General features: G+C 38.4%; 1 protein-coding gene across 1 annotated transcript in view; it reads right to left on the bottom strand.

The window, feature by feature from the left end:
* Positions 1-501: 501 nt before the first annotated feature.
* Positions 502-16,785, bottom strand: part of macrod2 (MACRO domain containing 2) — a 187,881-nt gene continuing 171,597 nt past the window's right edge. Inside the window, exon 5 of the mRNA XM_023327447.1 lies at positions 502-637. Coding sequence (XP_023183215.1) covers positions 507-637 — 131 coding nt within the window. The 3' untranslated portion in view covers positions 502-506. The remainder of the gene's footprint in view (positions 638-16,785) is intronic.

The raw sequence follows: 16,785 nt of genomic DNA, 5'->3' as shown, positions 1-16,785 counted from the left end.
ACATACATTTCAAAGATGTTCCCCTTCTCACTCTAAGTCTTCAACTTATGAGTTCACACAGCCTTAAACTGTCTGAAACAACTACTTTCTAGCTGTGTGTTAATGTGTTGCATATTCATGCCTGAGTTTAGTTCTGCACATAACACCATAACGTTCTGGCATTTTCTAGTTGTGCTCAGTTGCCTTTATTGTCTTTCTTTACCATTATTGTGAGCAATGAACCGGAATACAGAAGTTATCAGGCTTTTTATTGAAAAGATAAAAAGGTGTACAAATGATCACATATGCAATTTAAAAGCAGGTTCATCATTTCAAACATTTTCATATTAAAGCTTTTAGGTGAGTTGTACGGAACAGTCTAATATTCCACTGTTTACCAATAAAACCTATTGTTCTCCAATCATTAGGTGATGAAGCCCTCAGAGGTAGAAGATTTGATTAGAGAACATTTCCGCAAGGCACCACCACACACATTACAGAGCAATCACAAAAAAAGATGGAAATAATTACTGATACTCACATCTTGCAGGGAGATCATAACCGCAGGTGATCTTGGCTTTGCCGGTTTCACAGCCGTTTAGTGAGTGACACTCATCATACAGACAGCACCCTGCCGATTTGTGTATGCAGCCATCAACTGAAACACACACAAAAAAATAAGGTAAGGCCTACCTGAGGAGAAAAATGCAAGAGCATGCAGATCCGCATATCTTAGACACGCTGGGATAAATAGTTTTGAGTGCTTTATCATTTGAAAACAAAAATCTAACTGTGTGCTGAACATTTCAAGGCTGAATCTAGTAACTGTATCTGTATATGTTAAAATGATCTCAGGTTTTCTTTCCTGTAGGGATACTAGCTCTGCTATGGTGAGCTGTGCCTGTTGCTGGTGAATATTGACAACCTTCGAAATGAAATTAGATGGGCCAAGATCTAATAACCCCCTAGCGTAGGGTGAAAATGAGACCGTTCTTCCTGCAATCTCTCTCCTCTGTCAACAGCAATATAGAATCGGATCATTAATTTTATTTTCTCCCTTGATCCTTGCTGTGAGCCTTGCATGATTTGGATCTATGTTGTGGATCTGTCGTGCTCTGCGTTGATGTGTGCCCTAGTTCTTTGGAGACCCCAGGCCTCCCACCCCCCCTTAAAGGTTTTAATTTTATCAGGTTAAGGACACGATACACTTGATTGATGGCACATCTTACACAAGAAGGCAGAGAGATAGAAATCCACATTATCTGTCTCTGAAAGCCTGACATCCCTCCAACAGCATGTTATCAATCACACTGAAATATCATAAAATCCTCCTCAAGTTGTCCTGTAGAAATCCTCAAGAGCTATTAGAAGATAACAGAGGAAGGAAGAGGAAGTTGAAAACATGGACAGATCTTTTTTTTTGCCTGGTTTTTATTTGGATTTGACCACTGGTGGAAGCATATATCCCAGATTTCCTCCAACCAATGTTAGTAAGGGGCTGAGAACGCCTGCACCATTGCTCAGGGAAAACATAAAAACAAAAAAACATTTGACTCTAATCAGCATCTTTATCTGTAACACAATAATCCTTCATGGTATTATCCAGAAAAAAAAAACTGAAAAATTCCCCAGACATGTATTTTGCTTCACATTATGAACACAGACAAAGACTCTTGTTGATGAGGGATGGTCCACTTTAGACTTCCTTTCAACTTCCTTGGGATGAGTCAACGACAACAGCTGGGCGGAACATTTTCTACTTCTATCAATCAACTTTAATGGACTGAGGGACAGGCAGCTGACAAAGACAAATCCTGATGGCTTTTCAAAGAAGTAACATGACTCTGACAGTGATGTGGATACGCGACGAGATCACTGCAGTGACAATAAATGCTGCTTAACACAACACAGAGACGGATGCAGAGCGGGCTTAAGGACTGGCATTTTTATGAAGCATACAACATTGTCCATGATCGTCAGGCACTCTATTGCATCACAAATGGTACCTAAAGTCTCAAAGAAAGAAAATGCTAAAAGCAAAAAGAGAAAGCTGTACTGAAAACTCTACAATCTTTTGAATGTACGTTTTTATGCATCAAGATAAATCATGTACATGCCGTTTCATACAAAACACCAACAGGAAGTTATTATAAAACTTACTTATAATATATACTCTCTACTATGGCACAACATAACACTTATTTTCTATGCAAAATTACACTGTTTTGGAAATGCTAAAACTAATCCAAACTATGGTAATATTATGACTTATTACTAAAAATAATGTTGCATACACAGAGGCTAATCCCATAAGTTGTATATAAATATATAAAGGTGCTTCTCTGCATTTCAGAATATACATGTTTTTATCATAATCCAATTAAAAAAAAGGAAACTCATCTAGATTCAAGGTACTCAGACATCGTCCAACAGTCCAAAAACATGATTGTTAATTGGTCTCTCCAAATTACCCTTAGTCATGAGTGTGTGTGTGTGCGTGCGTGTTCATGTACATTTTTGTCCTGTGTGTCACCTTATTGCCCTGTGATGGATGGGTGACATGTTCTCCTTCCACTCAGCTTTCCATCAATATGTCTGGATACAGCACTCTGAAGAACCAGTTTCTGTGGCAATGACCTTTTCCAGCCTATCTTCCTTATGCAAGGTGCCAATGACTGGTTGTCTGCTGGACCACTGTCAAGTCAGCAGTCTTTCCCATAACTATCATGGAGAAACTAATTTGTGTGTGATTTAGTTTCATTTGGTTTAATTGAGGAGTTTTTGAAGACAAATGTTTAAAATGTATTATATCACTCTTTATAACATGTACATACTGCAAAAAGTCGTGAGTTCACACTGTGTGGTTCTGTTTGATGGAGACACACTGCAGTTGATGCCCACAAGATGACAAAGCCTGAAATGCTAAAGGTCACGGATAGCAGTGAAAGCACATAGGAACAGAAAAATAACACTGAAAAAAAGTTGAATTTCTAATAATCAACACAGGGTTTCATACATTTTTACTCTTTTTATTTTTTCGTTCACTCTTTTTGACCCTCCACATACTTCCATTCATTATTTGCAAGCATGGTTGAAATCTAACCAATAAACTACCTCAGACACCTTGTCAAAAAATAAAAAATAAAACAAACTATGTAGGGTTCGGTGTTTCATCTCTGTTCCTGAAGAAAGAGATTGCAGATAATAGCGGGGAGCTTTCATTTCACTGCTCCTCCTGTCCACCATGGTTGCATAAGCTACTCTCTCTGATGCCACTGCGTATGTCACCGCTGTCTAGTTGCAGCGAGCCCCTAAAAGCCTGCAAATTTGTTCACAGTGCCTGGAAACAGAGAAAGATGCTGAACTGATCTGGCTGCTGGCCAGAATCTCAGAAGGTAGAGCTACAGATTTAATTTACCTGCTTTACTGGTGGAATAAAACAGATGCATTGTGGGTAATAGGTGTGTTTATCATCTTTGTGTCTGAGGAAGACAAAGCGAGGAACAAGGAAACAGAGGCAGAGATAGGTTTCAAAATGCACTTTGTAATTTTGAATTCAATTTCTAGAGAACACTCTGCATGAAGCAATCCAAACTTGATTGTGAATGCATTTTTTGTGTGTCCATTACGTAGGCAACTAAAAGCAGATCTGAGTTCCCATAAGTGGAGATATGACCCACATGCAATTTGACCATCAATTTATTTTCTCATTTAAGTTGGATCTCAGAGATATTCCCTGCAGATTTCTACATTAGATGCCTGCAACATTACAAAGGCAGCCTCAGATTCTCATTAGGTAAAGATTACATTTACATCTGCTGCAGAAAGAGGGACAGGTCCTTCACTTTCTGATAGCGGTAAACACTGTGTTTCTGAAAAATATAGGACTAACTAGTAATATTCAAAAATGTAAAAATACACTTTTATGTGACAGATGTATGAGCATATTGGAATAACAAAATAATAAAAGATCTTGCTATACTAAAATGCCAGAATACATTTCAAAGTGAAATCTGTCTTATAATACTCTATCAAGTCGCTGTCAGAATTTGTGTCCAAGTTGGTCTAAGCTATTTTATGATCCTTAATAAGAAGACAAGTGCATTAACCTTCACACCCTGATGACACTCTTCTTTAGATTTATTTTTTTTATTATATGGAAGGGAAGCAGTTCTGGAGTTGTTCTTTTGTGTTGATGGCTAATAAATACTAATAGAGCTTTCACTACTTTTATCTTTTTTTGCAAGGAAACGTTAAAGGTACTCAGAATGCAAAAAGGTATGTATCCGCTGTAGGAATATCACAACTGGATAACTTATAGATTTTAATAATGTTAAAGATGAGATTTGTTAGACTAAAGAGCTATTTAATGGATCATTCTAGACTGATTACAAATTTTACAAGACAAAGTTTATGAATTGTGCAACCTTTGCTTTACTTGTTAAAGCATTTAAGAGTAGCAGTGTGGCTTTTATCTTGGCCATAAAATATTGCATCAGATTTTACCCTTGCAGAGTTGTGGAGGAGGGTGTGTGAGTTTGGTTGTTCAGTCCACATGTGCTTTGTGGTTCTAAAAAACCACATGTGTATTCAGAGTGGTGTTGCGGGAGTATGGTGTCCTGGACATGACTTTAAGGGCTTTTATCCAGTCCTTATAAAGCCCCATTAGTGGCAAAGCAAACCCTGCTGATCCTGGGTCAAAGATAGGATCTTAAGGCATAGTGTGAGAGCAGTGGGATGGATTGAGGTTGAAGACCTCAGGTTCTAAACATTGCTTTTAGAACCAGCGGTGCTGGTATTGTTCTTGGTGTGTGAAGATAAAAATGTGGATACCACCTTCCAAATTGGGGACAGCCTGTCTACAGGAGCTCAAATATCTTGTTTGGGGTTTGTCTGTGATATTGTGGGCAGTGCACTGGTCTGTCAAGGTAAAAAAGTTCTGGGCTAAAAGAGATTATTATTTTAAAATAAATAGTGCTTAAACCTTGTCTTGTTGTTAACCCAGAATCATTTATCATCTCGAGAGTCGGATGCAGTAAACCTCTCCTCCATACAAGTTTGCATTATGTGTTTAATGAAGTTTGACTCATTAGTAGCCCCATGTGTTTGAGCAGTTTCAAAAGGACTCCTTAAAGCAATTATGCCTGTGTCCTTACCTCATTGTATTTTGAAACCAAAATCACATTCAAATGTTAAATCACCATCCCACAGATGCACCTGGATCACAGCCCTGAAAGACTATCAAAGCTGCCTCCTTCTCTCTTATCCCTGCTTTCAGACTGATACACATGTCAAGTCCCAAGATGAACACGTGCTCATCTCTGCAATGCACAAACACAGGTGAAAGGTGCCATATTTCAACTTCCATTAAGGCTTCTTCACAGAGGACATTTCATTTAACAGGCTTAATATTCAGGCGGCAGCATCTGCCTCTGCCGAGCCCACTGCTGGGCCTTCTCAGCCCCCGCTGAAAAATATCACAGCTAATACCTCATCTATCTCTGCTTGCAGCCTGCCTCTGCTTTAGGCCGGGCCTATATGGGACAAAACATTTATTCATCTTCTCTGAGTGCCTTGCTCACAGAAACTTCCCAGAGCAGCCACTCCAGCAAGTCCACGCGGCTAATGAAGATAACTCTGAGCAGAGGCCGGACAGCATCCCTCTGAACACATAATGGGAACAAGGAGAGAGCAAGAGACAGAGGGGGAGACATATTGAGGAAGACAAAGGAGATGAGTGTGTGTGTATGAGTGTGTGTATCAGTCTAAAGCAGTCTGAATTAGTTACTCAGCTGTAACCTTGGCTCCCGCCATTGTTGAAGACACCTCTACCTTGTCCTCTCAGGGCTCAGTTCCCACATGCATTGAGGGACTCAGCAAAAGCTCTGCTTACTCTCCCCGGGCTTGTCTGAGGCAGCCCGAAAAACCAAAAGCTTTCTATCACTCCCTCAGACACAATGAATACCTGCTCTGCTCTCATTACAATACCCTGCTTTTCAGAAATAGTGTCAGCAGCAATTTTCTCTCCTAATTATTTTTCCTCTCCTCTGAGGGTTGGGTTCAGGACTGGAGCCAGAAGAGGCGGCACGGTACGGGCAAAACAGAAAGGGGAGAGTGAGCTGGATTTATACCCAACAGAGATATGAGGGAGTCAGAAAAGCAGTTACTAATCCAACAGAAGGGAATAACAAGGTATATCTAAACTTTAACCTGCATGACTCGGTGCGTGGGCAAGGTCAACTCATCATACAGAGCTTTGGCAATATACTGAAACTTTTATCAATACTTTTCCTCACAAAGTTGTTTTTACACAAAGGAAACACAATCCTGAAACTATCGAGCCTTTTTATTGCCTCGTACCTATTTCTCTGTAGTATCCATGGCAACAACATATTTCCCTCTTCCTTCGCAGCACTTTCAGAGCTGAACGCAGATCAAAGCCTCTCCCCTAAATTCCACCTCTGTGATTTACAACACTATTTTCTATTCAACTAATTTCACTCAAGGAGATGACGACATGGATTAGCACCTAATCAACTGCCAATCAGAGATCTGGTTGAGCTAAATGTCAGGCGGAGTATGCTCAACCCTTTGTGGTTATTCCCATGTGATGCTGGATTATGTGTCCTAATCACAGCAATTTTGGATGCAACAGAAGCCCAAGCTTTCTCTCCACTGTAACCAAGTTCCCAAGAAAGTAATATTAATCTCAATTTTACCTGTAATGCACAGGTAAACAAGAAATGTGAGCTAATGGTGTGTCAGCGGGATAGTCATAGATGTTAGTCACCAAAGCGATATAAAAAAAACCCGGCTTACTTGGCTCGAAATTCTCCTGTCACTGTAATGTAAGAAGGAGCCAGAGTGAATGACACTACAATAACAGGTTCCCAGAGGAAACTTTTCTGTTAGTGTTGTCGCCGCTCAGCCCACGCTGAGGGACATTTCAGAAAAGATTGGGAGAATTTTCAGTGTAACAATAAAAATAGCATGGTTGCAAGCCTAACTCAAGTATACACAGCATATGCTTCAATATATATGCATGAAATGTGAACAGCCTTGCAATGCAGATGCTTTAATGATCTTACTACAAAGAAGTGTGGAACAAATATCTAAAAGAAGTTTAATATTTAAATTTTATAAAGCAAATCAGCATATTTGAACATGAGAGAAATATGTGGACAGAAACAAGAACTCAAGCAGAAAATTGTTTATTTAGTAAGAGTGCAGCAATTTTAAAATGGCACACTATTTTCCATCAAAGTGATGTTTTTCTCATGAACTTTGAACTTATTATGATTTCATCTGCTTATGTTTGTTTTACAGGTCCTGGGTGTGACTTTGAGTGCCTTAAGCTCAAACCTTTTCAGATCTACACTAACTGGCCTTTTTATTACGAACACGTGACCAGTATTTAGTTGGGCCAGTTTGATTCAGAGCTGGTTGAATTCTTTATGGCAGAGATCAATGGTGTCTTAATTATTCCTCAGAGATTTTTCTAAATACTGAAACTAAGCTTTGAGATTTGTGACATGTTCCATTACCCTTCTGGAAGAAGCCGTCAAAAGATGGGGACACTTTGGTTATTATGGGATAGACATTCTCAGCAACAATACTTATAATCTGTGGCAATGTAGCAGAAGTTGTAAAGAAAATATTCATCACATATTTATTCCGACAGATTAAAGACAAATGTGTTCTATTGTGTAAATACAAAAAATTAGCTATTTCAACAGATAGTTCCCACATGACACCACACATCCAGATGCTCTGTTTCCATCTTGAAAGTACAGAAGCTGTATTCCATTTCATTTTTTGTACGTAACAGAACAGCTTTCTGGGACATTGATCAACGTTATGCATTTGAAATGGAACTATACAAATGGACAATTTTCATCATCACAGACAATCACATCATCATCCTCCTCTTTGTATGGTTGTCGGCAAACACAAATGACTTGTTGGCTATTTTCATCAGATGTGCTATTGCAAAATACTGTACTGGTCCTCACAAAGAGCAGAAAAAGCTTAGAAATATAAATGTAAGCTGGTCCACTGTTTACTGAGTTGTTGCCTATCAAGATGGCACATTTCTGGATTAACTTGCTTCTGGTTCAGTCTTGTGGGAATTATCTATAAGCAATATGGAACCAAATTGGATCTAATATTCCACATTGATTATAGATACTTTCACTTGTAAAAACTCTCTGTCAAGATAAAGAAGCTACATTTCTGCAAAAAAAAAAAAAAAAAATCAGTTAAGATCTACTTAGTTCTCACCTCATTTTCGTCCATCTTATTACCCTTCTTCCCTTATTCAATGTTTAAGTATACATTACAGCGCCACATAGGAGCAACAGACCATGGAAGAGTGTAACTCGGCTCACTTTAATAAACTGCTGACCTGAACAGTGTGTTCCCCCTCTGTCAGTCAGTACAGCAAAGTAAGAGTCCAGACCACTGAGACCCCAAACAGAATGAAGTAAAAATGGAAAAGGACTGAGTGAATGTACTTAGTTAAAAGAAAAGAAAAACCACATAAAAAATCCAGTGATGAGATAAAAAAATAACTGTAGAAATTACTTTGACAATAGAATGTTGCTTATAAGATTTTCCAGCAGTTATGTAATATTATTTGATAGTGGGTTGTGTACTCATAAACAATGACTTGACTTCCACTTATTTGCTTGAGAGTATTCATCCTTGCAAAAAACACATTGCTCAAAAATCTGAGGTCTGATTTATTAGTGCAACACATTTTCCATGCTGTTGTTCCAGGGCCATAAAGAAACCCCAGGTTAGGTTACCACCGCTCATCTGCAGGCTGACAGCTGTGGACGACTCGGTGCCAAACCCCAGCCGTGTTGGACACCCAGGGACAACAGTTACGGCTGTGGTCTTTATTTAAGGCTGTTGTTTTCGTTTGGGTTAACAGAGTCACTCTGTCCAAATATAATGACACAGCTATTTGTATTTTGTTACATGGTAAGGGTGTAGTTGCTTTGCAAACCTAGAAAGGCTGGCAACAATTTAGTTTGGCAGTTCAAACCCAGTATTACATAGTTATCAAAGAGATTTTTCTTTACCCTAATTTAGCCACTCTGCATTAAAATAAACCTAAATATTTACAAGTCAGAGACTCAACTCTGGAAAACGTGCTCCGAATGGCCTTCAAGCCAGCTTGCATTCCTCACCCATAAATATCTGTAATATATCACAGCAAAGATATACTATCCATAGCAAATATTCTACAATAAATGCATCTGCCCTCTGACTACAACTGAGCTTTTATAATAAAATGACTGGCATGATATCTGCGGATAGAAAATGTGACCAGTAAAAGCACACCAAAATGTATTCAGAGAGAAATCCAAGACTCCATTTGTGTCATTTGAAGTCACTGTCAGAGTCCTGTTTCATAAAATGTGAACAAAGCTTACAGAGTGCCTCTCTTGCTGATAGAAATCCACCATTTGTGTCCTCTGTTGCACTGCCTGGGCCTCAATGCCTTTCATTTCTGAGTGTGAGGTTCACTAATAATCTGAGATAAACACAAACCTTCTTTTACAGCTTCCTCTCGCTCCTTCAATATCACACTCATTTTTCACCTTTGACTCCTCATCCACTTCCTTATTACAAACAAGCACTCCGCCACTGAGGCTATTATCGCCTCGTCTCCCAGGTTGGATTACCTTTGGCACTATGCTTTACTCGCACTGTTATGGCAGAGGATGGGAGAGTGGGGTTGAGGACAGTATAGACTGAATGGTATGGCAGTGATGTGGGCTTTGAAGATTCCAAAAATGCAGCATCCTACCACTATTGACCCAAAAAGTCTGGATAACACAAACAAAATAAATATCTATAAGTCATAAACAAAATAATTATACAAGTAACAAGGAGTTATCTTTAAACATTTTTGCCATGTTGCAACCACAGACAACAATGTAATTCATTACAATTTTATGTTAAAGGCAAACACAAAGCATTGTGATGATCGTATAGTGAAGAAAGTAATGTACAGTTTTTTAAATTTTACATATAAAAACCTGAAAGGTTTTGTGGTTATCTGTATTCAGCCTGAGTTAGTTCTTTGAAAAACCATCTTAATCTCCAGTTAGTCTATCAAGTTTTTTTGTGATCTCTAGGAGCTTTACAGATGTAGAGAATGAAATTTATGCGAAATTGCTCAGGATGACTCAAACTAGATGAAGAGTATTTGTTAAGATCTATTTTCAAAACAGAAAGTTCAGTTATGGTCTCATGAGACCAGAGCACTTTGTTCCATATGCTGTGTCTTCCACATGCTCGCCGCAAACATCAAACAGGTCTTATAGCTTCTCATAACAACTGCTTTCTGTTTCATACTCTTCCATGAAGGCCAGATTTTTAGACTTTAAAAAAATACTCAAACCTTCTGCCAATTTCAAGATTCGTCCTTCATGGAGTAGATACAGAAAAAAGTAAATGACATAAAAATAAAACAACGCAGTCTTAATACAGGAGTACACACCCCCACATGCATCTAATGCTTTACTGACCAGTAAAAGCTTCATAAATGGGAGAGTAATGCTAAAATTGTGGGCCCTTCTGAAAAATAGGACTAATGAAAAAGGAAGTCAGTCCACTTCTTTGAGACTGCTGTATTTGTTCCCACGATTAAATTAATCCTCTCAAACACAACTTGCCCGTTCACTGAACACACAGTGTTGACCAGCAGTCTTTATTTGCTCAAACACATTTCAAGTCCTTCTTGGATTCCTGTGAGGAATCACAGCAGTTTTGAACAAACTGAAATATGATTAACACAAACAATGTGACATGACAACTAATCCCCTATTGCATAGGATGCTGAAACCATAAAGTGCCCTCATCCAGGAAGAAGTGTTTTATACCACGGAGATATTAAACATGTGGCCTATCAATAAAAATGCTTCACATCACAGAGGGTCGGTCTGAATTTCAAATTAAATCCCACTTTAAATGTGGTCAACACTATGTGTGATTTACTTCCATGGAGATTAAACCTTTAGACTATTTACTCTTAAAATTGTTGCAGAAACTATAATAGTACCTTAGCAAGCAAAAAAGCATTCCTGAGAGAAAGGCCTATCTGGAATCAATAATACAAATGTGCATTTTCCTGCAGACATAATTAAATGTCGCCTCCTGAAGAAATTGCCCTCTTTTAGATGTTAGGCTAATAAGGGACACATTAATGTTGAGAAAACATGGCTAGAAAACACAGCCCCCGAGCAGATCCTGGCCAATTTCATCATAAATTACTTCCCTGCACAAAGTTCATCTTTTGAGATACCCAAGAGAGCCAGCTGCTTGATGGTAAAGGATGATTTTTCTAAGAACAACCTGGCTAGAGGTGAGAGTTGGAACAGAAGCACTTTGTTGAAAGGAGGCAGTGCTCTGAGAAGCACAACAGCAGACAGGACTAGACAAATGCATGTAATTACGGAGCAATCTGAATGGCCAGCTTTAAGGCTGTCGAGAAGAGAAAACAAGCATGGTGCTGCTTTGGCCCCTTGGATCTCCAAGCCAAACTCTCTGGCACGTTTGTAATTGAGGAAATGAAGAAAGATGGAGATTTTCAATAAAAGGCCACTGCTTTGAATTAGAATGCATAAACAGCTGTTGCCATTATGCATGGCTTTTTGGGTTTGCTGGTGCAAGGCACTTCTTCAGAAAAGCCTACAGCCATGTACAATACATTAACATTTGTAAAGCGGCATAAGATGCATGCCAAATTCATAGAGAGCAGAGGAGTAAAAAGGTCATCATAGTTTTGTTTCCATTGATCGTTAATCTTGATGTACTTTACATGTGAAAGTACGGGGTGTGGATTTTTGAATTCCTATTCATTTTTCCTACTGAAAGACTTGTAAATGGCTACAAAAATAGCTCAACGTATACAATTAATCTCATAACGAGGCAGCCTTTCTAAATATTCGACAAAAGATTTATAATCCCAAACCCAAATGCTGTCTGTACAGGTATTGAAGTCCAAAGTTCACTTCCACTTTGAATATGCTGTTCTGAAGTGATACTGGGCCACTCAATGCCTGCTGGCAGTAATATCCTTAATACCTCTGTAATTCAAAGAAAGCAAACAAAAAGAAAAGGGTTCTCTGGGGCCAGAGTTTGTGATAACCAGTGTGGATCTTTCCTCAGTAAATTTCCTAATGGTCTTGGACAACTTTACAGCAGAATACCGCTGTGTGCTATCTATTAATTGAGTCTGTGTCAGCGCAGGGGAGATTAAGCTTCTGCAGCTGCCCACTGAAACATCAAGCCCGATCCAGCTGTGAGACGCAAATCAAACGTTTCTCACACAAAGGCAAACCAGCAAAACATACAGCACTCAACTTTAAAGAAACACCAAGCTCAGTATGAAATGCCCTGCTGCGATCAATATGTTGGTAAATATTGAGTACAACAGCTGACAATGGTAGTTAAATAAAATAAGATTTGACTTATTTTTCTGATCATACCTGCAGAGCTTCATGTGGCAGATGAAAATGCTACAGATACTTTTCAGTGGTGGGTTTTTTCACAGACAAATGTGCACAGAGAAAAAAATTCCTTTCCCTTGCTCTTTCTCAGTACGTTTCATCTCTGATAAATGAGAATAAAACCCAACAGTGTCACAAAAACCTAGAAAAAAGACAGACTAAAGACCAAAAATCAACAAAAACATAAAAGGATATACGAAAACAATCTCTCATCTCTTGCCTTATTCCTTATCAACCAGGTAGACACACATGAAAGCTTGCATTTGTAATGGTTGATTTGATCCAAATGTAAAGCTATCTTTTATAATAAAGCACATTTAAAAAACTAACTTGTTTCACCAAAGTGCTGCGTAGTATTAAAATAGATCAAACCAAGACATAAGTAACTATAAAATAGACAAAATAAAGAAAAAAAGAAGTTATAAAACATTACACAAAAACTGAAATGACAACACGAACAGAATCAAAGCTAAATTATACTATTTTCAAAGCCACTGATAAGTATATTTATTAAGAGAACCACAGGAAGAAGCCTGTCTAATGTTTAATGGCAAGTTGCTCTATAAATTTGGATCCATGACTGAAAGATGCCATCCCTGCTGAGCTTCCTCCTAGTTTTTGGTACAACCAACAAAAGCTGGTCTTGCTGATCTAGGGGCCTGTGGTGAGAGGTACGGAGGAGCAAAACCATTAGGCTATTTCAAAGTCAAGAGAAGGATCTCAATTATTTAACTCACAGGCACCCAGCGAGGAGAAGACAACACCGGTGAGATGGGTCTGCATTCAGGTGTACTGATTAAATAAACAGTACTCTGAACAAGACTAAGTTGTGAAAGGCATAAAATTAAAATTTTATGGAGAAAAAGACATGCAGAGAAAATCTAAATCTATAGTGAGTTTTATTGATTTTACAAAAAAGTCTGACTGGCAGCTTTAACTTCAAATTGAATAGCTAAAAAAAAATCTAGCTTTTCTATTAATGCATCAGAAATCAGGTTGATCTTTTTGTGGCTGAAATATGATCCAAATCTCAACTCCCTGTTGTTCATGAAGTGTCTAGCTGTGCCTCTCAATGCAGTAAGAAAGCCCTGAGCAGACCTCTAGGCTTCCCCTCAGCTCTCCAGATCATCAGTTAAAGCTCATCACTGCCTCCACTTGTAAAGGCTCTGTGTGGTCACAGCTTAACCGGTGGCCCTGTCCTGGCTTCCCAATGCGAGACTCCTCGCTACAGAGCCAAGGATTAACAGAAATGGGGCTTTTATAATTATACCGTCATGATTCCAGGCCATTTCCTGCTGGTCCTTTTAATTAAGTAGATAATTTTTCTCTAGGGAAGATCAGCTTTGAAATACTTACCGGCTATTTGAATAGTGGCCTTTTCTCCAAAAGAAAAAAACAAAAACTCATGAATCATTTTGCTCTGAATAGACAAATAAAATCATATTTTTGGGCTCCCCAGAAAGCAATGAGATGGAAACAAATGGCTATCAATAGGGATATGTTAATGAGACTGTAGAAACATTTTCTTTACTTCCTCCCCCTCAGTCACACCGATGATGACTGTAAAAGCAGCCCTATCTGTGAAGGGTGGAGATGAATCTTTGAGGGTAATAGGGTCTTCTGTCACTCATGCCTTTGTGAGTGACACTGACAAGTCTAATAATGAGGGAGACGGCTGGTCGCCCCTCCGTTCAAGCGTTTCACTGGGGAGACCTATCCCTGCTGTCCAGCAGGCAGTAGTCACGCGCCCATGCAGCACCCACCTTGCTTTAAAGTGGTTTTATCATTCAAATGGAACACTATAATGGCCTCCTCAGTGACAGAATGCGGAGAGCTGCTTGTTCACAGCTTGGCTGGTTGCCCATTAATTTTAAACCCCAAACGACTTTGATGATGTACTCCAGCAGGAAGAGAAACTGCTTCGAATATGGTAGCAATATTTATTTTTTTTCCTTGCAAAAACATTTTGTAAACACAAAAAAGTGATGAGTCAACACCATTTTTCCCCCACTCAGCCTGGGTTCAAATATCAAATTATATATGTGCAGAAAAGCTATAAAAATCATAAAACATAACCATGAGGGCCAAGATTTTACAGTTATGATATAACTGAGCATTTATTGTGTGATTGAATTACATTTTCCTGTTAAGAAAAATAATGATACAACAGTTTCCATATAACAAAGCAGCAGAAAGTATTAGAATGTAATGGAGGCTATTGACCTTCCAGAAATGATATGTGGGCCTACAACGCAGTACGTCCCATCACCTCTGAGAATATTTGTTATCAATTCTGACTTTAAATCTCTTTGGTCAGCATCTGTGTCACTGAAGCAGTGAAGCGGCAATGATGGAGAAGACAGAATAACAGGCTACATCCTCTGTTTTGCAGCTAATCCCATGATTTCCTTACAGCCCTTAAGCAGGTTAGGATCCATTTTTCATTTCTCATATTAAGACGGGGTATAGCAAATCCAGTTATGGTGTAATTGCTGATGCTATTAAAAGAGGGAGATTAGGATACTAATAAAATCTGATTATTTTTCATATAAAAAGCTGTCTGTACCAGAGAAAAGGGCATACACAGAGAGAGGAACAAAAGAGAAACAGAGGGCACAGATGAGCAGCATTCCCTAATCATGGCTTTTATTTAGATGTTGTGCAGTTCTATATGCAGTGTTATATAGGGCAGAGTGAGGGGTTCTTCTGTTTCTATAATATCTGAACAAGTGAAAGTTAGATTTAGTTATAACAAGCTTTCAATTGAGCATTTGAGCAATGTATTTTGAATTCAATGTTTGCAAAACAGCTTAAAGGATTATAGACACTGCAGTTAGCTGTGATACCTTGGCTGCTGGAACAATACAGTTTCTATATTTCAGTTTAAAATGTAAAAAACACACTGTGTGCACATCTTCCAAAGTTTAAGGAGATAGGTTTTTTGAAGTGAGATTATGTGAAGTTATTATTGGTTGGGACAGAAATAATTACTCCTCATCACACTTTGGAGAATTCTGCTGGGAAAAAAAACAACAAACAAACAAACAAAAAATGTTTTACTAACAAATCAAGATTTTAAAAAGGCAGTTTTTGATTGCGTAGTATTTTTCTTTGTTACAAAAAATACAGTAAATGTTTGTCTGTAGGGCTGGCGACCTGTCCAGGGTGTGTCCATTTCTCGCTCAATGGCCGATGTAAGATGTCAGGAGGCAAATATAAACCTGCTTAGCAGTCATAGGAATGGTGTAATTGCTGTAATGGGAAAAGGTATTGTTCCTCTATAATCAAGAAGGGTATGAATAATTTTTAATAGGCTATTCTTTATTAAATAATATATACTTTTTTCAAAACAGTGCCTTTTGCACTGCTTAACACTTGAAAGAGGCACCTCTCATTTTCTGTCATAAGCTAACTTTTCGGTTAAAAGAAAATTCATTTTAAATCTAAATCTTTAAAGGCTATCAATATCTGGCTATCAATAATATTAACTGTACAAAAGTTCATATAACACAATTTTTTTGGGGGGGAAGTGGTACTATTTTACATTTTATAAACATATTGTTCTGCCCAAAACGTGTCTGTAGCAACGGGGTTAATTTACCAATTTATTTGATATAACTGAGATTACCCTCATTTATTGCCATCCATTTAGTAATTTGGATATTTGAAAAATCCACTTGTTAGGTAGTGTTATATCAGCATCGGGTGGAACAATCAGCTCTCTCCTATGTAGCTGCAGCATAGCTCAGGGTCACATCTACTAGCTCTGGTATCCAATACCATAATAGTGAGTATTAAACATCTAGAACTTTACAAGGAACCATTGGAACTGGTTGTTTTATTATTTTAGCTAATCAGTCAATATTATAAGGTGAAATCACATTCATGGAGGGCAGTACTGATCCACCTAATTAAATAAAACTGAACAGTCCACGCCAGCAGCATTGCGTTTGCCAACATGCCGTAATTCATTTGAAGGCACATTTAAGATGGTATGCTCCAAGAAATCATTAAGTGAAACACCTTAACCTGAACTAAACAAAACAAGATATATTGATTTTCTTTTTTTAAGTAGATGCAGTCTCTATCCATCATCTGTAATTGTCTATCCTTGCAGCGATGCAGGGAAGGAAGGTGCCAGTCTCCAGCGTTCATTGAGGAAGTGGCGAGGTATGCCCTGGACAGGTCGCCAGGGCAACATATAGACACTCAGGATACACATTCACATCTAGGAGCAATTAGCAGTTAACTTAACATTTACGTTTTTGCCCTGAGAGAACAT

This window comes from Xiphophorus maculatus, chromosome 22, assembly GCF_002775205.1.
Source record: "Xiphophorus maculatus strain JP 163 A chromosome 22, X_maculatus-5.0-male, whole genome shotgun sequence".
NCBI lineage: Eukaryota > Metazoa > Chordata > Actinopteri > Cyprinodontiformes > Poeciliidae > Xiphophorus > Xiphophorus maculatus.
Note: the sequence above shows the minus strand (reverse complement) of the source record. Positions and strands in the feature narration are given on the sequence as shown.